Source organism: Lithobates pipiens, unplaced genomic scaffold (assembly GCF_037356315.1).
Source record: "Lithobates pipiens isolate NorthernLeopardFrog02 unplaced genomic scaffold, aLitPip1_a1.2 Scaffold_27, whole genome shotgun sequence".
Lineage (NCBI taxonomy): Eukaryota > Metazoa > Chordata > Amphibia > Anura > Ranidae > Lithobates > Lithobates pipiens.
In genome coordinates, this window is record NW_027507788.1 from 146,591,558 (window position 1) to 146,619,163 (window position 27,606).

At 41.5% G+C, this 27,606-nt stretch overlaps 1 protein-coding gene across 4 annotated transcripts in view; it reads right to left on the minus strand.

Annotated features, from left to right (window-relative positions):
- The window catches only part of GNB1 (G protein subunit beta 1), a 115,280-nt gene that overhangs the window by 57,846 nt on the left and 29,828 nt on the right, over positions 1 to 27,606 (minus strand). The window contains exons 1-2 of one of the 4 annotated variants that reach the window (XM_077457639.1): positions 6,746 to 6,783; positions 5,354 to 5,454 (exon numbers count right to left, since the gene is read on the minus strand). In XM_077457639.1, the coding sequence (XP_077313765.1) occupies positions 5,354 to 5,410 (57 nt within the window). In that variant the 5' untranslated portion in view covers positions 5,411 to 5,454; positions 6,746 to 6,783. Of the gene's footprint in view, positions 1 to 5,353; positions 5,455 to 5,789; positions 5,930 to 6,745; positions 6,784 to 27,606 lie in introns of those variants that run through there. The other 3 variants (XM_077457638.1, XM_077457640.1, XM_077457637.1) reach the window with 3 other exon arrangements.

Sequence of the window (27,606 nt, forward strand, 5' to 3'; positions counted from 1 at the left end):
GATAGGCTAAGAGGCTCACTGAGACTGCCATCAATCAATGCTGCTGGCGGATCCAGACATGGGAAGTCGGGATGACGCGGAACGCAGAAGTCAGCGGATAGCAGCTTTTAGACCGCTCTCTCCGCTGAAAACGGGTCACAGGAGTGCAAAACGATTTGCACTCCTGTGACCCTTAGGAGAAGCCCAGCCTAAAAAGCTCAGGCTGGACATCTCCTTTAAGGTAAAACATGTCCAACTACTTTTTCTGTTTTTTACCTCTGCTCTCAGCTGCATAACGGGCTTAGAGGTGTGGGGGGCTTCCCAGTAAAGGGAAGTGCAAGGGGAAGCATATCCACACAAGCCTGTCCACTGGAGTATAGGCAGACTGTGCTACAAGCAGAATATATATATATATATATATATATATATATATATATATATATATATATATATATATATATATATATATATATATATCAGTGCGCGACAAAACCCGGTCGCCAGGTCGCATTGGCGACTAGAATCAGCGACCTTGCGCCTGGGGCAGCATAGCTGGGGGTATCCCGTCTCCGGGAATTTTTATTTAATAAAAAAAAAAGACAACAGTAAAGTTAGCCTAATTTTTCTTTTTTATATTGTGAAAGATAATGTTACGCCGAGTAAATCGATACCCAACATGTCACGCTTCAAAATTGCGCCCGCTCATGGAATGGCGACAAACTTTTACCCTTTAAAATCTCCATAGGCGACGTTTAAAAAATTCTATAGGTTGCACGTTTTGAGTTACAGAGGAGGTCTGGGGCTAGAATTATTGCTCTTACTCTACCGATCGCAGCGATACCTCACATGTGTGGTTTGAACACCGCTTTCATATATGCGTTCGCTTCTGCACGCAAGCTTGGCGAGACAGGGCGCATTTAAAACATTTTTTTTTCTTATTTTAACTTTTATTTTAATTTTTTTCACTGTTCTTTTAAAAAAAAAAAAAAATGTGTGTCACTTTTATTCCTATTACAAGGAATGTAAAAATCCCTTGTAATAGAAAAAAGCATGACAGGTCCTCTTTTATATATGAGATCTGGGGTCAGAGAGACCTCACATCTCATATTTACACTAAAATGAAATTTAAAAATTTCCCTCTAAGAGCTATGGGCAATGACTTGGAGACAGGTGGGGGGCTGGGGGCTATCTTCCCCTCACTCGTCTCCATGTCAGGCCAGGGACAGGTCCAGATCGTCGTCACGGACCTGGCTCCTAACTTTTTTAGCTGGCTCCTAGATTCCAAGCAAATTTGTCAACCCCTGAGATATATATATATATATATATATATATATATATACACACACATACATACATACATACATACACACACACACAGTGCTGCTTTCTTATAGTATTTACACTGAGCCCAAACTGTCTGAATTCAAGACGAGAATAATATCAAGTGACTATACATACACACAAGTTAATGTTAACATATGACTTGTGCACTTAATAAAATCAAAAAAATCTGCAAACAAGTTGTCCATTCCATTTGTGAAGGGACACAAATGCAGTGTACTTTAATCCAGTGACCACTTCAGTGTTCCTGTAACCTCTAAGCTATAGGTCTTCAGCATTTGTAGTTGTAAATATCACAGATCATACCACATCTTCTCCATTCCAATAGAAACTCACAATGATCCATAAAGCCAACCACAGTTAAACCAAGCATAGGGGTGGGAGCATAGGTCTCCTGGCGATGTCCCCTTGTGACAAAAGTCTGAAAGAGCCTAGCTGTGATATCATGCTGGCTAGCTTCAGTGTGGCAAAGCTCACGTTTGTCTCCTATACTTGATATTGTAAGGACCTTATTACTGGGAATTCACCGAAACTTTTTTTCCCCCCATCTGCGAGTACCAATACCCTGCGGTGAGATTTGCATCAATACAAAAAAAATAATCCTGTCCAAATTGTATACGATTTCCCCCACCGCACGTGTAGAAAGGGACTAGAGTGCCATCTAGTGGGCAGTTTAAAAAAAATTGTTAGAACACACAGTACATATCTGGTAGCAAATTATGGCCGCTGGAGGTTCTCACAGGGATGTAGAAGTTTTGAGATCACATGGTTATAGGGCGGAAGTGATGTCAGCTTGGGGGCAGACCGCCTCTACATAGGTCCTGATTTGCTACTAGATATGTACGAGTTCTAACTTTTTAAACTGGCCACTAGATGGCACTTTAATCCCTTTCTATACACACAGGAGTGGTGAGGGCAATTGCACCGCACTCCTGTTCAAATTGCATGTGATTCTTGCAATGCAATTTGAACCCATTTTATATTGACGCAAATATGCTCCGCAAAGTATTGGTTTCAGCATCGGGGGCATTTGGGCGAGTACCGATACTCTCAAATACTTGGTATAGGCATCCATACTTAATACACAGAGTAGCCTATATTTGTTACCCTATGCTTAAAGTGGTTGTAAAGACTTACTTTTTTTTTTTTTTTTAAACAAACATCTCTATACTTGCCTGCTCTGTGCATTGGAATTGGAGATCGACCCTGAAGCTCTCTCGCGTCCCCTTCCAGCACTCCTGGCTCCTCCTCTGTCCAGTGCCCATGAGGGAACTCGTGCATGCTGGCTTCCAAGCCCCGCTACAGCATCTATCGACACAGAGGGACTCGGCCGTGCCGTCAATCACTGGCTTTGATTGCAGGCACATCAAAGCCAGTGAGACATGGAGGGGAAGAGTTGAAGTCATGCACAGCGCTGGATCGAACGAGGGCTCGGGCTAGTATAAGGAGGAACCAAGATCAATGCCTAAACCTCCGAGGCTGGATTTATTGATCATTGTAAGCTTTCCTATGGAACGGTGTAGTTGCGATATTTACAACTACAAACATTGAAGACCTCCCAGAGATTGGAGGTCATTCCTATTTGGAAAAATGCTTGTCTATTTGGTGGTGTGGTAGACTGAAGTGGTCATTGGACGTGCATTTGTCATTTTTATACAGGATCTATATAGCACCAGCAGTTTGCACAGCACACAACATGAAGGCAGACAAAGTTGTATAACAACTCAGTACAGGAGGAATCAGAGGGCCCTGCGCAATAGAGTTTACAATCTAAAAGGGGGACAAGTGATACAAAAAAAAGGAATAACTGTAGAGGCGTACAGTTGGGTGGAGGCAGGATAAGCTTCTCTAAAGAGAAGGGTTTTTTAGGGATTGCCTAAAAGTGAAGAGAGTAGGAGATAGTTTGACATATTGGGGGGAAGTGTGATCCAGGAGGACACAACATGAAGTTGACCATTTGTTTCACCAAACTCTTGTGATATAAATCAAGCACATTTATTTAGTGGGCAAGTCATGTGTTATATTTATAAATAGTGCTTCACTTAGGACATATTTATAGGGACAGCACACCTATTTTCACTCCCAATTAGAATGCAATGAAGATTGACCATGCCGGGATGGATGTGCTTCCATGTCCTTGTGTTGTCAGTTTGAAATAGGAAAGCAGAAGGACTGGCAGGATCACCAAGTACTTCACACAAAGGAAGCAACGCAAGGAGAATGGGATACTTTAATACAATGACAAAACCTATGTCAAACCTAACATCTTTGGATTCTACAGAGTGCCCATCCAGAAATGTCAACATTTAGGATGGCTGCTTAGACCTGTAAGGTGTTCAGTTATAAAGTTCACAGATTAGGTTTGTGAACACTAAGGGACATTACAGCTACAATGCATTCAAGAACACATGAACCTGCTGTCTGTGGTGAGAGTCAACATTATGCCTAGTGATTTAGGAAGAGCAGCTTCTAATAGTAATTGCAACCGTGATAAATGTTGAGATGAAAAGTGGGCATTGGAGTTACTAATATTTTGAATGTTTTAGAACCTCAACCTTTTCAGTCATGGCACCATAAAATTGTGCACAATCTTGAGGCACCCCATTCTAAAAATGTAAAAAAATGAATAGTTTTTCATAAGGCAGCAATATCCACAAGTATAGGTCTTCCAGGTTTTATTGACAAAGCTTAAAACAAGCTGAAGTTGGAAGCGGATTTGCTACCATGCACAACTACACCAGATTCTGAGTGCTCCAGCTTTAGTAAATCTCCCCCAATATGTGCTTCCATTAGATTGTATTTTCCCAATCTGGCCCCAAACTATTCAGTGTCAAGACTATCATAGTAACAGGACTTTATGAATTGAATTTGCAAATGTATTTTTTTAATTGAGCAACCACCAAGTACTAGTCACAACAACACGGCACAACTTTATTTTCAATGCATGATCAATAACATTTGCCGCCACTCTGTTAGACCCAGCTTGATCATCCTATAGTAAAGCTTGTACACAAGTAGTCTATTGTGTAAACTTTAAATCAGACTATATCAGAAGATTCAGTCTTGTATCTGATGATGATCAGGAAAAAAAAAAAAAAAAAAAAAAAAAAAAAAAACACCTCACTGAATTTGTATTTACAATTCAGTTGCAAATTGGAGGATTCTAAGTGCCCGTTCACATTACCGCGACTTGTCAGGCGACTTAGCCGCCTGACAAGTCACGCTCCGTTCTGTACTACGGAACCGTTCTAATAGGAGCGACTCAAGTCGCTCCGACTTAGAAAAAGGTTCCTGTAGTATTTTCGGGGTGACTTCAGGCGACTTGCATTGACTTCTATACAGAAGTCATTTTGCAAGTCGCCGCTGAAATCGTGTGCAGGTCGCGTCTGTGAGACGCGCTGCAAGTCACGTCGCCCCTGTGTGAACGGGCACTAAGGGTAATTGGTATTCAATATTAAAATGGAGCAAATCAAACTAACCTAAAATTACTGACACTGGGCCAGCTGTGCACAAAGGCTTTTTATTGAGCCATCTCTTTGTAAGTAGATACACAAGTTTATTAAAGATTTTATAGCACCATCACTATCCTAATGAAAAAAATTAAAACCATACGGCCAGCATGCGATAAAAACCTAAACCACAAGAAATTTGCAAAAAAGGCCGTTCTACAAAACAATGTGACAAGTTTACATTACGGCAGCCACGCAGTCTGCACAAGCACTGCACAACCAAGTTACACAGAGCAGGCATCTTGTATAATCTTAAAAATTAAAACTACAGGCAAGTGTGAAGGTAAAATGGCATTTATGGAACATTAAACATCCACGGACTTGAATTTCTTTTCTTCAAAATGAACAGCTTTAAACAGGAATGGATACTCTGCCAACTACAGTCATGCTTACAAGAGATGGGTAAATGTACAGTGCATTTTAAATTGCAAAAGTTTACTTTAGATGGCTCTAAGGGGGCTGATAGGTCAAAAGTAACCATGAAACACTGAACATTTACAAGGATGAGACATTGTTGTACATACTCTGATTTGGGTCTTGAGTTGCTCAGCCTCCTGGCGTAGCTGATCGAGTTCACTCATTTTTCTTCACTAAAATTAAGCTTCTCTACCACCAACACTCAATTCTGAAAAAAAAATAAAAATAGGAAAAAAGGTCAAACTTAGTTCTGGAATCACAAATTTCACACAAAAGCGAGCATTCAATTTTTAATACTAGTAAACACCAAACATTAAAGTTACAGCATAAAAGTAAAGACAGTATTAGGCTCTATGAAAATTACCCATCAAGCTCAACATACTTTTTGTAGCTTTAAAACCTAACAAATAACCACAACAGAAAAAAAAAGTTTTTGTCCCTGGCAGATAAGTTATAGAAGCCCATATACAGATTGTGTAAATTAAAGATTAATGGAGGAGACATTCTGGAGGAGGTGTAAGATTTACTGATAGGTCTTATTACCTCACCAATAAGGTGTATAACAGCAGAGAACTATTCTTCAGATTCTCCTTAAAATTCAGCACTGATGGTAGTCTTGGCAAGTTCTGGTAGAAGGCGCAAATGTGTGTTCTTCAGCTACATTCCTTTCACCTGTCCTCCATACAATGTCATCTTTAAGCCCGAATAGAGCTCAGTTACTCACTCAAATCCGGTTAACACAAAACCGGCTGAGAGTCTTAAACTGTCCGCTATCCTTCTGACCCTAATCCATTGGTTATCATTTTAACTGCACTGCCCTTGGTGTAGCGCAACAAGTTTTCCCAAAGCAAAGAGTTCTTGACCTGGTAGGTTTCAGCTTTAGCATATTCATAAAATTAGATGTGGATTAGGGGATTTGAATCACTTTTAACAATAGAAGTAAAAAGGGATGTCTACAGGTAGCTACATATTCAGTGCTATGTACTTACAAGCAGTGTCATTTACCAAATATCCGACTCCTTACAAATCTTAAATACTTCTAGATATGAAAGGACGCATGTTGAAACATTTCCAGAGACAAAAGGAAATGTAGCTTGTCCAAATGGGAAATGTGTGAGAAATTGCCAGATGTCTGTATTTGATTTCAGGCTAATACACTTAGCAGCTTGTTAAAACCAGCCAGATAAGTGTCCAAACAGAGTAAACACCAACTAAATCTCTTCTACTGTGTAGGTCTGAATTATTTGAAGCTTGCACCCCCCTCACCCCTTTTGCCTCAAATTCACTTCAACTTAATACCCAACTGAAAAACAGGCAAATCAGAACAGACAAAACACAAATTCAGTTTTGTACCTATAGGTCCTACCAAAAATGGAAATCTCAAGACCCTTTCAATCTCAGGCCGACATTGGAGGGCAGCATCAATACTAAAACCAGTACTGAATTTACTTCTAATGCTACTGTTTTTAAGGCCATTTGCAGATCAACAACATGCTCACCTCTCTGCTTCCTTCCCACCACGTTCAGTTACCTTCACTCATGTCAAATGCAGACCCAATTAGTAAAATGCACCTGAGAGCAAATCCCTTTAATCTTGTTGACGAAAATATTCCTCCGTTAATGCTTCGTTTGGCAGAGCAGCAGTTTACTTAAAGCAGCATTTACAAGCTGTTAACTTATGTACATTTAACATGTATTTTTGCACCAATATTGCTTATGCAAATAAAATAGGTACACTGAACAGAAATACAGTATATACAGGCTTCAGAAAGTAGGCATGTACTTTAAAAAAAAATGCATTGCACGTTTAAAGCTTGGAAAACAAATTCTAGGAAAAAAAAGTAGTAAATGTTCAAGTTTGCATCGCAACCGAAGAATTGCTGTTAGGGGTGCACCGCATGGCTTTTTTGGTGCCAAAACGCATACTGAAAATGAAAAATAAATACACTAGACCGAAAACTGAAACTAAACCGTTTTTAAAAAATATTTATATTTTTACATACAATTGTATTATATTCAAGTTTAATATCAATTTAAATTAATATGAATTTGTTGGCCATTATAGGCACCTTTGGTGCAAGAAAATTCAGTCCACAGTCTCAAACCATCTGATACAGGAGATGGTCAGAGACTGCAGACATGCTACAGGAGATGGTCAGAGACTGCAGACATGCTACAGGAGATGGTCAGAGACTGCAGACATGCTACAGGAGATGGTCAGAGACTGCAGACATGCTACAGGAGATGGTCAGAGACTGCAGACATGCTACAGGAGATGGTCAGAGACTGCAGACATGCTACAGGAGATGGTCAGAGACTGCAGACATGCTACAGGAGATGGTCAGAGACTGCAGACATGCTACAGGAGATGGTCAGAGACTGCAGACATGCTACAGGAGATGGTCAGAGACTGCAGACATGCTACAGGAGATGGTCAGAGACTGCAGACATGCTACAGGAGATGGTCAGAGACTGCAGACATGCTACAGGAGATGGTCAGAGACTGCAGACATGCTACAGGAGATGGTCAGAGACTGCAGACATGCTACAGGAGATGGTCAGAGACTGCAGACATGCTACAGGAGATGGTCAGAGACTGCAGACATGCTACAGGAGATGGTCAGAGACTGCAGACATGCTACAGGAGATGGTCAGAGACTGCAGACATGCTACAGGAGATGGTCAGAGACTGCAGACATGCTACAGGAGATGGTCAGAGACTGCAGACATGCTACAGGAGATGGTCAGAGACTGCAGACATGCTACAGGTGATGGTCAGAGACTGCAGACATGCTACAGGAGATGGTCAGAGACTGCGGACATAGTAGAAGACAGTCAGACTGCAGACATGATGCAAGAGATCCATGCAGCCCTGCCAGTGTCTGGATGCAGCCTCACCCGTGTCCGGATCAGAGTGGCATCTCCGTGTGTCCTGGAGCTGTGAACTGAATTGCCCGGGCGGCTGCAGTAACAATGGCCCACTTCCTGTAATCACATCATGCCGATTCAATGTCCAGCCATTGGATCAGTGTGCCGTCTGTCACAAGAGGTGGAACATTGTTACTGGAGCCGCCCGGGCAAATCAACTCAGCGACACACAGATGCCTCTCTGTGGGGAGGGAGGAAGGAGAGAGGACTGGGGTGTGCAAGGAAGATGCCCCCGCAATGGGCGACAGGGGTTGGGAGGCCCGTCCAGGCCCTGCCCCCATTATCGGAAAGATTTTTCCTTCGGCAATGTGCCGAAAACAATTTTCGGTGGGCGAAGTGTCGATGCCTCCATAATCACTGTAGCTAGATCTTTTCCTAGCCAAGATCTGTAATGTAAGGCAATTAAAAGTATAAAAATTTAGTGCAGACTATGGTATATAAAAGAACATGAAGATGGACAAACTGGAGCAATAAGCAAGGAAAAATATCCAAGGCGAGTCTCACATGCGGCTGGGACGGAGATAAAATGGCCAAGCTGAGGATTTACTGCCCACCCACTTAAAGTAAAACAACAAAGCCATTGGAAGCTGTTCACATGCCGCAGCATCACCTGTATAACTTGAATAAGGTCACACTGCAACCACAAACCTTGCCTTGCGTTTGCAGCTTATTTGCTCAATAATAAATGGAAGCAAAAGCACAAAGCAATACAAAAAACAAACATTCAGGAGGCTGAGGTATCGTATACTGAACACCTACCTTCAGCGGCACTAAGTGAGCCACTGCCTTTCAAAGCACAGGTTAGTGTGTCTGATTTGGGGGGGGGGACAACACGCTTGACAACCAACATGTTCATTAAAACTTGCAGGTAGCTATAGGATAACACATTTATGTCAGCTGAAGCTCAACTCCAGCCAAACATTTTTAGTTTAAGTGTTACTAAACCCAGGACCCTGAATTCACTATATCAGTCTCCCACAGAACATGGAAATGCAATTTAATATAAACTGTCAAATACCTTTTATCAGCAATTAGAAGAGTCATAACTTCTATCAGTGTCTGTTAAAGCTTGTAGAAGTTTTCATTCTCCCACAATTGTTACATGAGAATGTAGGACAACTGACCCTCTGTCTGGACAGTGCCAATTGGCCCTGTGCTGATCACTTGCACAGTCAAGGAAAAAAAAAAAAAAACCATAGCAATATACACCAAACAGAGCATGTGCAGCTGGTCTCCTGGCTCTGTAAAGAAAGTGGAGTCAGTGGAGATGATCAGAGGAGACCGGATTGAAAAGGGTTTTTACACAATGCAGAGGATTAACCCCTTAGGTTCCACAGTAAGTATATCAAGCTTTACTGCATGTACAAACTGATTTTACAGGTGTAGGTTTAGTAACATTTTAAATGGAAAATGCTGGTCTTCAAGCAGTAGTATGGGCTGATGGCACCAATCCATTTGACATGTCAAACAAGCCTGTAGGAAAATTGACCATTCAAAAGCAGTGGAGGTGAGAAGTCATCCATTATTATGGATGAAGGAACCGCTTCCCTTTTTCGTTCACCACAGCAGGCTAAATGAATAAAACCAATACATGAACAGCCAGGTTTAGCATTACTGCCTGTGTCCCATTATAATAACTTTCCCCTCCCTATGATGGGTGTCAGACAAAACAGGAGTGAAGGCAAATCATCATTCATTTGAAGGGCAGAAATTGTTCTTAGGACTCCGTCAGATTTTGACAGTAGTATTTTCATTGAGGGGGTTCCCCCCACTTCCTGTCCCAGTGTGATAGTCATCAGGCAGAAAAGCATATGTAAATATTTTTATTTGCTTGCTCAGATAAATAGAACACAGTTTTAGTAGTGGAAAACCCCCAAAAAATGGTGATCCTGTCAAAACCCCCGGTGAACTGATAGTGGTTAGCATAGGAAGCCAAAAGAACAGTTCTCAGCTGTGGAATGGTTCTACAGGACACCTCCCCACCATGCCATGAAGATAACAGGGGGTGTTCTGTAGTTTTCCTAAGGAAGCAAAAAATAATGTAACCACCACATCCAAGAACTAGTAAGCTGCAATATTACACTTTTTGTTCTTGGGTTTAGGAGAAATTCAGTGTATTGTGTGTGCGTTGCAAACTGTAGAACAAAGATATGAATAAGCCTCATAGGAAAAAATGAAATGCATTTTCATGCAGTGAAATTCAAATCGCATGGCAATACAAACTGACAAATGTTAACCCTTCCCTAGTCAATCCAAGACAATTTTAGCTGGTTAGGGCTTTAAAACAGCTGCAGCAAAAAACTTAACGCAAAATGTAGACGATAGTCTGGGGAACATGGGCCTCAACAGAACAGGCTATAAAATGTGAAGCACCTACTTTATTTAGAAGGGCTGGATACTTAGCTTCTGGAACTGTGAAAGGTTAGTTCCATCTTTTTCATCAAGCTACACCCATATTTATATTAAGACCTCACGCACACAGGATGTAAAAAAATAAAATAAAAAATAAAAAAAAGCGGAACTTTAAGGCTCCATGCACACTGGAGCTCATAAACTGCAGTTTATTGGAGTTTGGGCATTTTTTAAAAGCCCATAAACTCCACTCTCTGTTAGCCTATGTGTACATGGACGTTTTTTAGCTTTAATGAGCAGTGGAGTTTATGGGCTTTTTTCTGAACGCCAGAAATTCGCATTCAAAGTGCCGTTTTTCACCTCCAAAAAATGTCAAACGCCGACAAACGTGCATAAATGCTCATAAACAGGTGTTGATTAGCTTTCGGCATTCTATTTTTTCAATGCATTGTGGGAGTTTGGAATGCACTGTGGGATTTTTGGAGTGTCCTCTGGGTATTTTTATAAAAAATGCCCATAAACGCTAACGCTGTAAAACGGCATCCTGAAAAAGCTTTGAGCTTCAGTGTGCATGGAGCCCTACAGGCATTTGACTTTTCAGTCTCTAAATGCACCTTTTCATTAGTCTGTATAGCCATGCACACGGTACGAGTAAGGCTATATTGTCAAAGCACGTTAGCTTGTTTATTGCTGCATTTTACTACGCAGCCAATAAAGACTCGAATATATAGATGACGGTTGCCGGCCTGACTATGTTCTTTGCTCACTAGGAGTGTGGAGAGCAGTTGTATTTTGTTTCTGTGTATAACCAAAGGCATCCAGGTGAGGGGGGGGGAAAAAAAAAAAAAAAACACAACAAAACACAACATCCTGTTTATGAGGCCTTAGGGTGTAACATGGTTGCTGAAACAAATGAACTACAAGCTCCATCTGTCTCTCCATGCAGAGATTACCACACAGTCTAGTTATCCTTCCTCCAGCTAAGTAACTGAAAGACAATACCCGGTACAAACCTGAGCTATAGTCTCCAAGGACTTGTGCATTGCAACCGTGACCCTCCAATTCACTTAAAACATCAAATGCATGCACTGTTTGGCTGCAAGAATGGATGTAATGTATATAAAAAAAAAAAAAAAAAAAAATTATATATATGCCTCTGCACTTTAGTTTTCACTCCCAGTGTCACATTGATAAGCATTTCATAAAGACAAGGGCTCCCTTAGGGGAGAAATTCAGGAAATAGAAACATACACCTAGTACCCAATTGTGATACCATTATATGCAAGGCCCAGTTTTATTTTAGGTACAATTTGAGATCACAGCATAGTTATTGGTACCCAAAACCAGCTTTACACTAATAATCCTCTGGGGTGCAGGGTACAATGCACCTGTAGTACTTTTCTTCCTAACCGCAGTGCACCACAACATACAGATGCTTAATAGCGGCACATCAAGGTATACCAAGACGTGGGTTGTGCTGGCAAGGTGCATTTAGATGCCGTTTCTAGATACACACTGAACTGCAATGCAGTGTTGTGAATGGACAATGAAAGAAGAGGCTCCTATACGGGGAAAATAAATTCAACCCAAGATAAACCACAGAAAGCCATTTGCCATGTCTGTACTTTTGTATATCCGAGTCTTACACAGCATGACGCCTATCCGTGAAGTCAAATGTTAACTTGCTTTATTTCTAGGACTTACTAATAACAGGCAAGCAGCTGAAATATTTCAGGCCAAAAAACATTTAACAGGTCCCAGACATTTAATTGAAGTGAAGCGCCACTAGTAGCACCTCAGAAAGCCGGAGCAGATTCATAAGAATATCATGCATGAGGATTACTGTTTTCTAAAGAGGATCTTCAAAGAAATGCTGTGTTGGCACAATGTGAGATTATACTTTGCGTGAACCTAATAGCAGAATAGAGTACTACCATGTGTAGGCTAAACAAAAGCAAGGAGCCAACCTTTTCTACTGCTCCTTGGAAACAACATTTGCCAATTGCTACCAATTAAGAGACTTAACTGGCTCTTTACTTCTGTATTAGAGATCCTTTCACATAAACTTTCTATGGGACACCACAATCTGTAAGGCCCATGTACACTGCTGATGGTAAACAGACGTTCAGAGGCAGCTGGGTGCTTTTTTCAGCTGCCCCTGAACTCATCCAATGTTATCTTATGTGTACATGAACACAGGGTCTTTTAATGTCGTTTTTAGGCAGTTGCGTTTATAGGCTTTTCTTTGAAGGCAAAAAAAAAAAAAAAAAACGGGTTGAGACGCCGATGTTTGACAGTCCAGACACCAGACGTGCCTAAAGGCGATACCGGCATTTAGAAGTGATTTTAAAAAGGTGCCCTATTTTACTTGAATGCAGCAAAACGCCAAAACACGTGACTAAACAGACGTTTTTAAAATGCCAGTTTCAAGTTGTCAAGAAAAAACAAACATTCAGAAGAGGTTGCCCGAGTGTCCCCCTTACATTAGGTCTAAACGTTTAAGAAATGCACCAGCCACTTGCTGGCGTTGTGAAACCTCAGTCGGAACATATATGCATGTCTGGTGGGACTGAGATGATCCGTCCCTTCTGGACGCGGGTTTTTTCGAATGTTATAATCTTATAGCTGATAGACCAGTTCCCATCTCTCCGAAAATTGCACTACTCTCCATACTGCCCGGGTCTATAAAGTCGCAGAGGCAAAGATTGCTTTGTTTCTTCATGTCCTCTGCTACTCAACTGATACCCGCTTATTGGAAGACAAAGAATACTCCCCCATTGTCACGGTGGGTATCAATTATGAATGACACCATGAGAATGGAGGAGATGCTGGCATTGGACAATGACACATACACCAAATTTATAACCCAATGGTCGATCTGGTTCCGCTTCTCCTCCTCTGATACTTTGTTGAACAAAATCTCGGACACATAGGGACACTCTGGGCTCCCCTTTTACCCTACCCCCCTGTGCATAACCCTCACCCCCTCTCTACTGTTCTGTTCACCCCCCTACCACCTTGTTCCTTTGTTTTATTCTTCTTTCCTCTCTTCTCTCTTTTTATGTCTCCTTTATGTTATTCATTACAAATTACCTCATGTAGTAACCCATGAGCATCTCTCATTGGCATGACCCCGTGGACCAGAGAACAGGTTCTCTTTCCAGTTCTCCAAGCTTACTGACGGGGACCAGCTGTGGACGATTGTCACTGGCTGGCCTCCCGTAAATGTTTTTCTGTAACTGTTCTTTGCATGCATTTATCTCATGATGTTTACTGTTTTTCTTGAAAAGCACCAATAAAAATATTTTCAACACTAAACATTTAAGAAAATAGCTTCTGGTTGGACCTTGGTGGGCTGGTTTCTTTGAAATCCTATAAAATGGTAGGACTAGGAGCGGAAGTACTCCTTGCCAGAAAAGCTTACTTTAATTTATCCTGTAGCCATTTGTTGCCCTGCACATGCAGCGTGTAGTAGAGTAAGGCTGGGCATACACTATACAAATTATTCAATTTACTTTAGATTTACCTTCAACTGTGTAGTGAAAGGGCCTGCTCGATGGCATACAAACTGAAAGGGTTTAGGTTCGTGCTTATATTATATGGTTGTGATCAAGCTAAAGAAAAGTTGAAGAAAATTGTATAGAGTATGGCTGGCCTAAAGCTTCACATGCCTGTATCAGAAGTGTCTGTTCGTGTAAAAACAGAGGGCATCCCCCGCATGGCACTGCCCAGCTTAATGCATAAACCGACACTGAAAAACGATATGTCCCACAATATCTGGGTCTTAAGTCTAATACTCTGCAGGTGAGGACCACACAGTAATCTGAAACCGATAGAGGAATTAAAGGGAGCCCACTATGGAAGCTTTATCACATTAGCACTCCCACATTTACAATGCAACACAGAGGAAATGGCGAGGCATGCATTGGACTGTGTGTGACTGGAAACAAGTTGCCTATGTCTTTAGCAAACAGAAGGGGAAGCTGAAATCATGAACAAAGGAATCGATCAGCCATGACACTACTACGCTATAGCTGTAACATGAAAGCCCATCATTACAAGGCAAATAAACTACACAGGGAATATAACCACACTAATATCTAGTTAAAACAAAAAAAAACATTTAATAGTGTGAAATGCCTTTAGGTAACAAGCTGGTGTAATAAAACTGGTTAGAAAGCGGTACTGTCCCTTAATGCATCTAGTTTCAGTTTACTATCAGGGAGGTGAAAACCTCAGGCACTCAGTGTTGCATCTACTCACAGACTGATACATGTAGAAAAAAATGCTAAGACTACAACCTCTGTTTAAGACACCAGTTTGCAAAACTATTTTACATTGTAGTTCCCAGTGGTTCTATATCCTAACAATAAAGGCAACAGCACAGGAAACTCAAGTGACTTTCTTGCATGAATTTGCCTCCGATATTCTGTTAAGATTAGTCTTACAGCAGTTGAAAGAGGAAAAGGTGTGGTAAATCAGACTTGGGTGTGGGTTCCTCATGTACCGGTAATCACAATTACTGCAGTATCAAGGCAAATGGCAAAACGTTACCAAGCAAAAACCTGTGAAAAGAAATACAGAGCCTGGCTCCTTTGCCAAAAAACCTATATATGTGTCAGAGGGGCTTGGTGAGTATTTCCGATTCCTGCAAGGATGACAGATGACATGGTAAAGGAAGTAGGACCAAAGATATTTTGGTCATACTTCTATGGATCACATGAGTGCATGTCGTTCTGCACTTCTGTGACTTGTTTTCAGCTGAAGCCTGCTGTCGGCCAACGTCAGAGCTGGCCTAGCCTGGGAAAATATCCCAACCATATGGTATACCACAGCTCTCTGCTCAGAGCGGAGGGGGAGAACTGAGCGATCAGCTGTGTTTTATCTTCTCACAGCAGAGCAGATGGGGGACAGATGCAACACTGGATCAACGCTGTATCCACCTAGGACTAGGTGAATATAACATTTTGGATTTGTTTTTTAAATCCTGAACCTTAAGTGTAAACGCTTGTGTATAGGTACGGCTGTCATTGCTGAAACTCTGAAAAGCAATCTGCAGTGGATTGCTTTTTCAGAAACATCTGACAGGAGGCTTGGAGATATGTTGCCTCTAGGACGCCCGTTCTAACCCTCAAAAGCCTGAGGCACCATTACACAGGGTTGCAGCACAGCCCCATTTCCCTTGAATGGTACGGCCTCCTGAATGCAACAGGTGGCATAATTATTGCTGCAAAGCTGAAGGTGCTTTTTATCAATATTGATTAGATTATACACAAAAAAATAATAAAATTGTGTATCATCGTTTATGTATTATGTTGCATTTTCTTCATTTACCATTAGATCAGTCAAACGTGCATGCAGAAACAAATCCAGAACGGATCTGGAGTACATTTTTGTGGCACAAACCAGTCCTAAATTAACATTTTTATCTGACTGAAAGGCTGTTTTTATCATGATGCACTGATTGCTGCAATAGAAAGTGGCACAAAAATTAGGCTGGCAGTTCCTTAGAACTTTCTAGTACCACTAGTATTTATTCTTTTATAGGTACCCACCTTGAAAAAGCGTACTGCACATGCTCCGAGGAGTGAGAGCCAGGCTCTGGGACAAGATCAATTCCAATGAGGTTTCGCCGAGCATAGCCTGTCAGTGAAGGCTTCCCCAGTTTACAGCCATGCCATCAGCCAGGGCTTGTATATTGCTCTTATCCCCATGTGTTGCGTCACATACCCTGTGAATAGGTATTTGACCCATCAGAGCACTTTTAATACTACTACACTATGGTGGCTTGTGCTTAGTTATACTCTACTTGTTTTTACACAGATTGTGTTCCCTCCCTGCAGTACAAATCAGCACGCTTAGCCTTAGGCTACTTTCACACTGGGGCATAGGCGGTAAAACGGCAGTACACACTGAAGAGGCTCTTTACAGTCACTAACGCCTGTAAAGCACCTCAGTGTGAAAGCAGCCTAAGAGCCGGTTCACTCAGGGGCAACGCAACTCTGGCTGACTTTGCAAGGTGACCCGGACACGACCTCTTCTCAATTCTCTTCCTGTATTGTTGCTTCAGTTAACACATGAGCCGACTTTGGAGGCAACTTCCATTGAAATCAATGGGCACAAGTCACCTAGAAGTCGGACTGAAGTAGTACAGGAACCTTTTCTGAAGTCGGAGCGACTTCCGTAGTGTGCATTAAGATGAGTCTCATTGACCAACATAGAATTTGACATGTCGGGAAACTTCAAGACAGATCCCAAGTCGCCCCTGTGTGAACCGGTTCTTAAGGTCCCATTTCTAGTTTTGGCCTACCCACATTTATAAAATTAGGATGGGACACCTGCTCAATTGTTTGAGTAACACTAATTGCTAATTAGCTAAACACATGGCAGCATTTCAATGCATTTAGGCATCTAGATGTGGGGAAGACAACTTGCCAAAGTTAAAACAGAGCTTTAGAATGGGGAAGAAAGGGTATTTACGTGACCTTGAACATGGCATGGTTGTTAATGCCAGATGGGGCCGGTCTGAGTATTTCAAAACTAGCTGATCTACTGGAATTTTCATGCGCAACCATCTCTAGGGTTCACACTTTACAGAGAATGGGCCAAAAAGAAAATTTCCAGCTGTTGCGTGTACAAAAATACCTTGCTGATGTCAGAGGAGAATGGCCAGATTGTTTCAAGATGATAGAAAGGCAACAGTAATCCAGATAACCATTTGTTACACCCAAGGTATGCAGAATACCATCTCTGAATGCACAACACATCAAACCTCGAAGCAGATGTACTACAGCAGAAGACCACACTGGGTGCCACTACAGTCAGCTAAGAACAGGAAACTGAGGCAAGTCGCACCAAAACGTTGCCTGGTCTGACGAGTCCCGATTTCAGCTGCAACATTCAGATGGTAGGGTCAGAATTTGGCATAAACTTCAAAGCATGGATCCATCCTGCCTTGTACCAGAGATTAACACAGATGGTTGGGGGGGGGGGGGGGATATTTTCTTGCCACACTTTGGGCCCCGTTGGTACCAATTGAGCATCATGTAAATGCCACTGCCTGCGATTCGTAGCATGATGTGAAGCAGACAAATCTGCAGCAACTGCATGATACCATGTCACCACGGACCAAAATCTGAGGAATGTTTCCAACATGTTGAATCTGTGCCAAGAGTTATGGCCCAGCCCGGTCCTAGCAAGGCGTACCTAAAAGTGACTGGTGACTATCCATCTCACACAATATACAGATGCATCTCAAAATTAGATCAAAAGGTTAAAATTTCAGTAACTCAATTCAAAAAGTGAAACTCATACTGCTTATAGATGGCGTTAGAGAGTGATAGTTCAAGCATTTCTCTTCAATTTGGCTTACAGCTAAACCCAAAATTCTGCATTTCAGAAAATTAAAATTTTACATAAGACCAATAAAAAAGGATTTTTAATACAGATTGGTCTTGTGTAATATTTAGATTTTCTGAGATACTGAAATGTGGGTTTTCCTTAGCTGCAAGCCATAAATCAAAAGTAAAAGAAAAATGCTTGAAATACACCACTGTGTGTAGCTCATCTATATAATATAGGACTATTTGTTTAATTGAATTTCTGAAATAAAAATGAACTTTGATGGTATTCTAATTTTATGAGATGCACCCGTATATCTGTTACTGCTGCTCCGCCTGGTTCATGTGACAGTGTTTAATATTGATTTAGCCCCCTTTCACGCTGGGGCGCTTTATAGGCGCTACAGCGCAAAAAATAAATAAAATAGTGCCTGTAAAGAGCAGCTCCTGTCTCTCCAGTGTGAAAGCCCCGAGTGCTTTCACACTGGAGCGGTGCACTTGCAGGACGTTAAAACCTCCTGCAAGCAGCATCTTTGGAGTTATGACGGAGCAGCGTATACACCGGTCCTGCCCATTGAAATCAATGGGGCAGCATACCTATACCACCTGCATAGCGCTGCTGCAGCAGCATTTTTAGAAGCTCAGATTTTTTTTCAGTGTATAATTTTTACTGCAGGAGAGAATCACCAGTTTTTCCTGGTGAGAAATCGTACATTATAGAGTTGTCCCTCATCCCTTGCAACATCTTATAATGGGGACAAAAGTTGCAGTGACAAACAAGATCGGAGTTCTCCACACTTTGAATGCCTTCCGGTGTCTAAGATCAGAAGTAAAAGGAAACCTTCCCAGCATTTAGGAGTTTTAAGTTTTGGCTATACACTGTGGCTTAGTGGTTTGCCAATTTGCCTTGCAGCACTGGGGTCCTCTGTTTAAATCCCAGCCAGGGCACGATCTACATGGAAGTTTGCATGTCCTCTGACTGCAGAGGTACTGCACGGTACTCCTGTTTGCTCATGCTGGTAGGTCAATTTGTTCCTGCCTGTATTGTAAAATCACCAATGCAATACTTGCACATTTCTCTATAAATTATCCTCCCTAAACATGCAGCAAGTATAGGAAAATATAGCGTGCTCCTGACATAACAACCATGTATGGTATTTTTGGCTCTGAATTTCAAAGCACATGGTGTCAACCCCGATTACTGCATTTCTGACAGATCTCTACCATTTTCCTCCCCTCCTCATCCCTTTATCTGTTCCTTGTGCACAGGCAGAAAACTCAGAAAGTTATCAGCTTGCAAGATTTTTGGAAAAAAAAAAAAACACACAAATATAACACTTAATTACTTAGACTAAAAGGGAACAAAATGTACTGCTTGTTCGGGTTTACATACACTTTAAAGCAGAGTTCCAACCAAAAGAGAAAGTTCCGCTTTAAGGCCTCCTCCCCGGGCTCCTGTTTGTGAAATTGAGCAGGGGGGGGGTTTTGGGGCTGGTACCTGCTCCCACTGACTGCCTTAGGTGATTGGAATCTGAGCACAGGCATATCTAGTCACTATTGCACTGGAGTAAATAACACATTTGAGAAGCTCACTAAAAAAAAACTTTTTGCCTTCTAGGAAACTAGCTTGCAACAAACTAAAAAGGCTTTTTCATAGGCTTATACTGCTGTCATGCTTCTGTATCAGTTTATATTAAAGGTTATAATCTTATTAGAAAATGATCATTCCAGTTATAGAACACTCAGGATACATTCACACCAGCTGCTGCATTGCAACACAAATGCAGCTGGTGTGTGCTGCAGTGAAGGCAGAGCTGACGCTCCCCATCCTGGTGCATGGCACTATTTTTTTTGGACATTTCAGTAAAAGTTCTATCAGCCAGTGTGCAGTAACTGAGCTGGGAAAAAATATACTGCACACAGTACTTTTCTTCAAGCACACACTGCCACAACAAAGTGGTGTGAACCAGCCACAAACCTTTCATACATAAAATCATGATGGATAGAAGGTAATGGGATGTAAATGGATGCAGTTTTTACAGTCTCAGCCTTCCAAAACCAAGGTAGTATGAAAATGACATTTAAAAATACTGTACATGTGTAAGAAATCAAAATATACACTTTCCTAATAATAAAAAAAAAGTTAATCCTGGTTCTGCAGGATACGTGCGGCAAGATCAGCAAGTCCCGGTTCACAATGATGCGATGTGGGAAACCCTGCGATTCAGTGCCGGTTCCCACATCACACCTGAATCGCACACTGGTTCACACTGATCTGGGAACCGCTAGGGGTGTCACTGCAAAGTTAATGACACCCCAGATCGGTTTGCAGATCACAGTGCCTACTGTCAAATGGTGCAGGAATCGGGCTGCAGGAGAACCATTGCCCAGAGAACTGTTTTAATGTGTTCGTTCGAGTTATTCAGAGCTGGTCATTAATTGCATTTGGCTTCTTATGCAGAAGTTAGTCCTATGGGGGATCCGGACTGTCTGGGGTGGTCATTGTCATGATAGGATTAGCTCTACTGTCTGAAATAACCATTGTGAGATAATGGGAGTAGCCCTTATCTGATGGTTCTCTGTATAAATTCAGTGCGTTTCTCAAAGCAGTTATTCTAGTTCACTCAAAGACTGGTGTTGTCTGGTTCTTGGGGTTACTATAGCCAGATCCATTGGTCTCGTGTTTCAGGATTTGGGAAGCAGCTTCTTATATCCAGGTACCCTGTTGGGTATTTCCGCCAAGAAGCTGCTTCCCAAGTCCTGTAACACAAGAAGAACTGCTTTGAGAAACAGCACTCCAGGCAATGGTTCTCCTGCAGCCCAAAGTGACATTTTGGTGCGAATACGATTTCAGCCATACAGTTCGTATGGCTGAATTCGGATCAGACAAATTGCATGTGATCTGCACAGCAATGCGGTGTGAATCACAAGTGATGTCTGTCATCACACAAGTGTCAACCCAGCCTAAAAAGACAGATAAGCAATCCCAAAGCACAAACACTGGAGTTCCAAGTCAAGTATCCTGCTTTAAATGAAACTTCACCTTACACTACAAACATGTTCATCTTAACACTTCTATTCTGAATGGTTTAACCGCTTGTCAACCGGCTCACGCCAATATACCCCAGCAGAAGGCATGTACAGGCAGATTAACATACCTGTACGTTGCCCTTCAAGAAGCAGTTTGCAGGTACATGCCTGCCGTGACCTCGAGTGCGATTGCGGGTCCCGTGGACTCTGTGCGCAGGGAGACCTGCGATCATCTCAGAGGAAGAACAGGGAAATGCTGATGTAAACAAGCATCTACCTGTTCTGCCTAGTGACACTGTCGCTGATCACAGCTCTCTGTAATCGGGAGCGATGATCAGTGTCGTGTCACACATGGCCCCTCCCCCCCAGTTAGAATCACTCCCTAGGACACACTTAACCCCTTAAGCTCCACCTAGTGGTTAACCTCTTCACTAACAGTCATATTTATACAGTAATCAATGCATTTTTAATCGCACTGATCCCTGTGTAAATTTGAATGGAAAAAAAAAAAAAAAAGCTGATCACCGGCATTACTAGTAAAAAATAAAAATGCCATAAAACTATCCCCTATTTTGCGCAAACCAAATGTTTGATTTTTTTTTAACCAAAAATATGTAGAATATGTATCAGCCTAAACTGAGGGGGAAAAAAAATTGATTTTTTGGGGATATTTATTATAGCAAAAAGGGAAAAAAAATATTTTTCAAAATTGTTGCTTTGTTTATAGTGCAAAAAAAAAAAAAAAAACTGGAGAGGTGACCAAATACCAGCAAAAGAAAGCCATTTGTGGGGAAAAAGCATGTCAAATTTGTTTGGGAGCCACGTTGCCCGATCGCGCAATTGTCAGTTAGTGATGCAGTGCCGAATTGCAAAAAACAATCTGGTCTTTTGCCAGCCAAATGGTCCGGGGCTTAAGTGGTTAAGCATTTAGTATAGAGAAGTGGAGGCTGAAATCTTCTAAACTCTCCCATGCACACCTTAGAACAAAAGTGGGTGCCAAGGTCCAATAGGGATGTAGTCCCAAACTTAAGGAACCTTAAAAATTGGAATAAAGTCCCCATGGACACTTCTACCCAACTGGTAAGCTTATAATAAAGCTTACCTGTAGGTACAAGGAGTATCTCCTAAACTTGCGCTGTTTATGAGATATTCAGTATCCCATACCAGTGCCGTGACCTTATCCTTTAAAATCCTCTGCAACTTTGTGATGACAACCGCATCACATTGTTACCGACCTCTTCCAGACACTTCTGTCTTTTCTTTTTGCATTTACTCCAGCAGTGGCTGCATGCCATTGCTCATGGAGGTTCTCAATCAGAATGGATGATGCCTACAAAATATAGCCTACACTGGAAGCACATGCGACAGTGACAACACATGAGTAACAAGGATGATGACACTCCCTCTCCCAATAAGAAATGCCTTCCTGGGGGAAAAATAAAAAATATTAAAAAATCTAGAGAGATTTAAAAGTTTTTGAAATTATACTCATGTTACAGATGTGATTTTATAGAAAGATTACAAAACACAATTTAGAAATTCGACTAGTTGCACAAGGCAGACATTTTCCTGATTCAATAAACAGAAGTTCTCAAATACCAAATCGAGTCAATGTTATGTTTGTATATAGTCATTTTACACACTGCTGGTAACACTGATAAGAGACCAAATACCTTATGACCAAATCCCCCCCCCCCCCAAAAAAAGAAGCTTACAGCATTCTCAGTTGGATGGAATGAGCATATGTTTGAGATGTAAGCTTATAAAACTGTAGTACTGACAGTAGGGCTGAAACTAATCGATTAATCGACAACTAATCAATAATGAAATTAATCGATTACTATTTTTATAATCGATTAATCGGCCAGTAACATAATGGGGTTAAAAAACTAAAATCAGCCCTTTACAGTAGTGATTATATTTTTGTACTGGTAAATATTACTTTCACTGTTCTACAATAAAAAAACCCTTACAGTAGAGATTATCTGCTTTTTTTTGTACTATAAAGGGCTCATTTTAGTCTTTTTAACCCCCATGTTACGTTACTAAACGTCTTAGACCTGGTTCACATCTATGTGTTTTTGGTGCTTTTTTCAGAAATGCACTACAGTTCATGTACATGGTTTGCTATGGGAAATGTTCATATCTGCTTTTTTCAGCCGCTGCGTATTTAGAAAGTATCAGGTACTTTTAACACAAAACGGTGCTTTTTTGGTTCAATATACTTCAATGGAGAAGCTGCAGAAAAGCATGTAATGCGTTTTTGCAGCAATTTGTGTTTTTTTAATCTGCCCCCCAAAAAAATGCAAACACAAATTGCAGTAAAATCACGTGCGCAAAAATCAAAAACGCACAGCAAAAAGCACTGCAGAAACAGATCAAAAACTGCATAGGTGTGTACCGAGCCTTATGCTGGCCACACGGATTTATTTTCAGGTGAGAATATCGAGATGAAAAATCTTTGTACATTCGCTGAATGAAAGAATGTTTGAAATTTTCAAATCATTTCTGAACAAAACCACATACATTGTCTGAAAAGTCCTTTGACCGAGAAGTTTTCTATTTCCAAATTTTCCTGTCACTGTGGTTGAAAATGAACGTCAATTTCACCCACTTTTTTTTTCATGTTATTAACTGATTAAGCAAAACAATCGGCCAACTAATGGATTATGAAAATAATAGTTGCAGCCCTAACTGACAGACCTATAGACCTCCGCATCTCATGACCTTCTGATGTTTTCATGAACCTATTCCTATTTGTCAAATGAATATTCTCAAGAGAAACTCCAAACAAACAAGTTATTCCACAGGGTGAGCTTGCCAATTAGAAAACCAGCACCTGGTTATCAATTTTTTTTTCAACTCAACTGAAAGGTACAGTGCTCTGCATAAAGTACAAAAATCCATCCAGTTTTACTATCAAGCTAACCTGACCTAGGACTGTGGCACATCTGAGCTGTAGCTTTAGGCTTCATGTACTCTGGGCTCTTTTACAACCTCTCCTGACCGGCTTAACAGATAGTAAGACACGTAAAAATTTCGGCTTTGCCACATTTAGAAGCAAAAAAATAAAAATAAAAATATAATCTATTACACATACACACATTTAAAAAAAAAAAAACGAACACCTACCTACCTATAAACTAAACATGGGTTAAGGCCTATAACACAACTGCCTAGACAGTAAATGAACCTGTGTACATGTACGATAACATTGAACGAGTTCAGGGGCAGTTGGAAAAAAATAAAATAAAATAAAAACTGTCCAACTGCCTCTGAACGTTCGTTTAGCAGCAGCAGTACATGGGGCCTTACTAAACAGTTTTATTCTATATGCCATGTGGCAGGCAGTAACAATAGCTACATCCCTGAGCGGTGAGGCATTGTGAACAGTGTCAGATAAATCTCTATAGCAACTGCAGGCACAGAATTTTTATGAGGTTAGGGACAACACCTTAAGGATGTCATGATGCTTTCACAGCAGGCTGTGCATTCCCACTTGCATCAACGTGTGGAAAGGGAATAGAAGTCACAGGGGCCAGGTCACAGCTCCTAGTCCTCTTTCCTATAGAAAACATGAAAACAAGTGCCATTTTCCCTGGATATTCGAGGTGCCCAAATTGTAATTACAGGAACCCATCTGAATTATACACATTTACTGCACCAAGACGCAAATTTAGATGCAGCCATTGTGCAGCAAGCCCCACATGTGAGTTTATGAAGACTGGATTTAGAGTGTTCAACATTGACTGATCTTCCTTTCATATAAAATGGGCATTTGTGTCAGGAATCCCCTGCCATGCTTTCATTTATATACCTGTCAACTTTTAAATGGTTGAGCCAAAAAATCTAGGCCAAAGGATCTTCCAAAAGTACTACAATTGTTTCAGGAGAATGTGCACTTGTGCATTGGGGCATTACCTCCAGCATTGGCCTCTTAGTAAGCAGTCACTGTATGGGGAAATCTAAGCTCAGAAACTGACGTCCTTCGGCAATTATTTTTGCCCCAACTGGGTGACAAGATCATGAGCTTGTAGGCAGCCAGACAGACTAAAGAGCCCATTTCAAATTTGACCTGCCAGTAAAATTCATTTTCTGGAGTACTGTGCACCGACTTCTTTAAATCACCAGTGTGATGGAAATCTGAGAAACAGATACCTGATGCTAAAAATCACGACAGCAATAATTCCAATAAAATGCGCTTCAACAGGGACTATATTCCTTCAGAAAATAGGCCTCAACTCTTTCACAGACTTAGCAGTAGCCGAGACGTAAACCCACAACAGTGTGTGACACATCCAGCGTGTGGAACTTGAAGGCTACTTTCACACTGGGGCAGGTGCCGGCGGTAAAGCGGCACTATATTTAGCACTGCTTTACTGTCATTTTAGTGGCTCTATTCGGCCACTAGCAGGGCGGTTTTAACGCCCGCTAGCAGCTGAAAAAGGGTTAAAACTGCCAGCAAAGCACCGATGCAGTGGCAGGGATGCAGCGCTGCCCCATTGTTTTCAATGGGAGGGGGTGCTTTAGGAACGGAGAATGCACCGCTCCTATAGCACTGCAAAGATGCGGCTTGCAGGACTTTTGACCGACTTGCAAGTGCACCGCTCCAGTGCGAAAGCCCTCAGAGGAATTGAGCGGTTCTTCCAGGGCGCTTTGCAGGTGCAATTTTTAGCACTATAGTGCCTCAGTGTGAAAGTAGACCAACTACGAGGCTTGGATGCAGGTCCGAAGAATAATCACCTGATAAAAGCAGAGCTTTACTCTATCAACATTGACAATTTTTAATCCTTGTGCTGCTAGCATTAGTAAGTATACCAGAAAAAAAAACAAACAAAAAAAAAAACCCACAAACCAACCACTTTTGGGTCCTGAACTATTGTTTTTTTTCCACATTTCTTCAGTTACTTCCTGGTTTCCAGTTCTAGGCAAAATTATGTCATGGAGACATGGATGGATGGGTGAGCCTTCAATATTAAAATCGCATTTTGGGTTTGTGGTGCTTAGTAGTGTAGCTCCACTTTAGGGTGGAAGGCAGAGACCACATTCTGGGGAGGGTTTACTTCATTGCCTCCCTGCAAAGGTAAAGCATAATGGGTTACATTGCATCGCATAGTAGCCCATTATGCATCACTTACCTGACACAGGAGCCAGCGATGTCACCGCTGCCCCCTGTAGTATGGAGTGTCCATCTTCTGGGTGTCGCTGCTCGGGCCATGCACAGCGCCGGAGCAGCGATGACGTCACTTCCCTCGCATGCACACGGGAGCCCCTACTAACGGCATGTCGCATGTGCCGTAGACAGCAGTGCCTGTCTTAGTAAATATCTCCTAAACTGTGTAGGTTTAGGAGATATTTCTTGGACCTACAGGTAAGCCTTAATCTAGACTTACCTGTAGGTCAAAGTGGTTTGTACAACCACTTTAAGAACAGTGCTTCTGGCAAGCCAAGAGAACCAGACTGAGTAAAATTGAATACAAAGGAATGGACAGGTAGACGTGACCTACTCCCTGAACAAAAGGAATTGACTAAAGAATGAGAGGCAAAACCGTCTTTAAAACAATCTAAGGCCAAGATTTGTCCCTAAAACAAAAAAACATTGCCAATTATTGGTCCAGACCAGAATGGAGGCGGGACAGGATATGTCCCATAGAGTATTTACTACGGTAGTATGAAAGCTCAACTCGCACCAAGCAAAATAAGCCTTCCAGGTGTGATTGTAGACTGAAGTCACAGCCTTCAAGAGGCTAGGGATGACTGAACCCAAAAGACCCTTGCCCCTCAGTGCAGTGGCCTCAGCCATAGCATTAAATCAAGAAGCAGGATACTGGTCCTTGTTGCATACTGGTCCTTGTTACAGGAGTCTTGGATGATCCAGAAGAGCCTGTGTAGCATCTGTCAGGAGCTTACGCATGTGTGAATATCTCAACCTTTAGGGCCAAATTGGTCCAGAGAATCACCAGGACGCCCTCCTCCTTGATTCTGTAAAGTAGGCAAAGGAGATCTGGAGGTATAGATCCGGTTGAACTAGAGAATCTACTGTGAAGGTTTACAGCAAACTTTTTCCCCCTCTTTTGGGATAAAGGTTTTGCATGTATAAAAGCCGATCATTTTAATAGTCTCTGGCTTTGTTAAGTAGTTTGTCTCAACCATGTAAACTGACAGCTTCTGCTGGAGAGTTTGCACTTGTGAAAAAACCTTCGCTGGCCGAATCACCAGATGAAAATCAAAGAAAGCCTAAAATAATAAACCAATACAGCCATCACATCTAACAATTAGCTGAAATATAATAAAGTGTTTGGGTTTAATACTGCTTTAAAAAAGGAACCAACTTGCATGGTTTCTCTACAAATGCCAAATTTACTCTTGTGAACAAAAAAAAATAAAAAAAAACACACACACAAAAACAACCACATTCTTGAATGTAGTTCACTGCCTTCCCTTGGGGTGATTAGGACAGAAAGGAATCTAGGACACCAGTAGAAATTACTGAATGAACTTCGTATTTGGGAGTTTTTTTTCTGCTGCCCAGCATCCCTATCTAGATATAGTGTTTGATCATACAACATAGCAGCCCAGGCAACAATCATACATGTGGAAAGTGTTGATTACCATTAGACCAGTAAACACACAGTCTGCCTGAAAATATATAGTTATCGTCTATTGGGTATTTCTTCAAAGCAAGATGGGCAAGCTTGGCACCATCTATT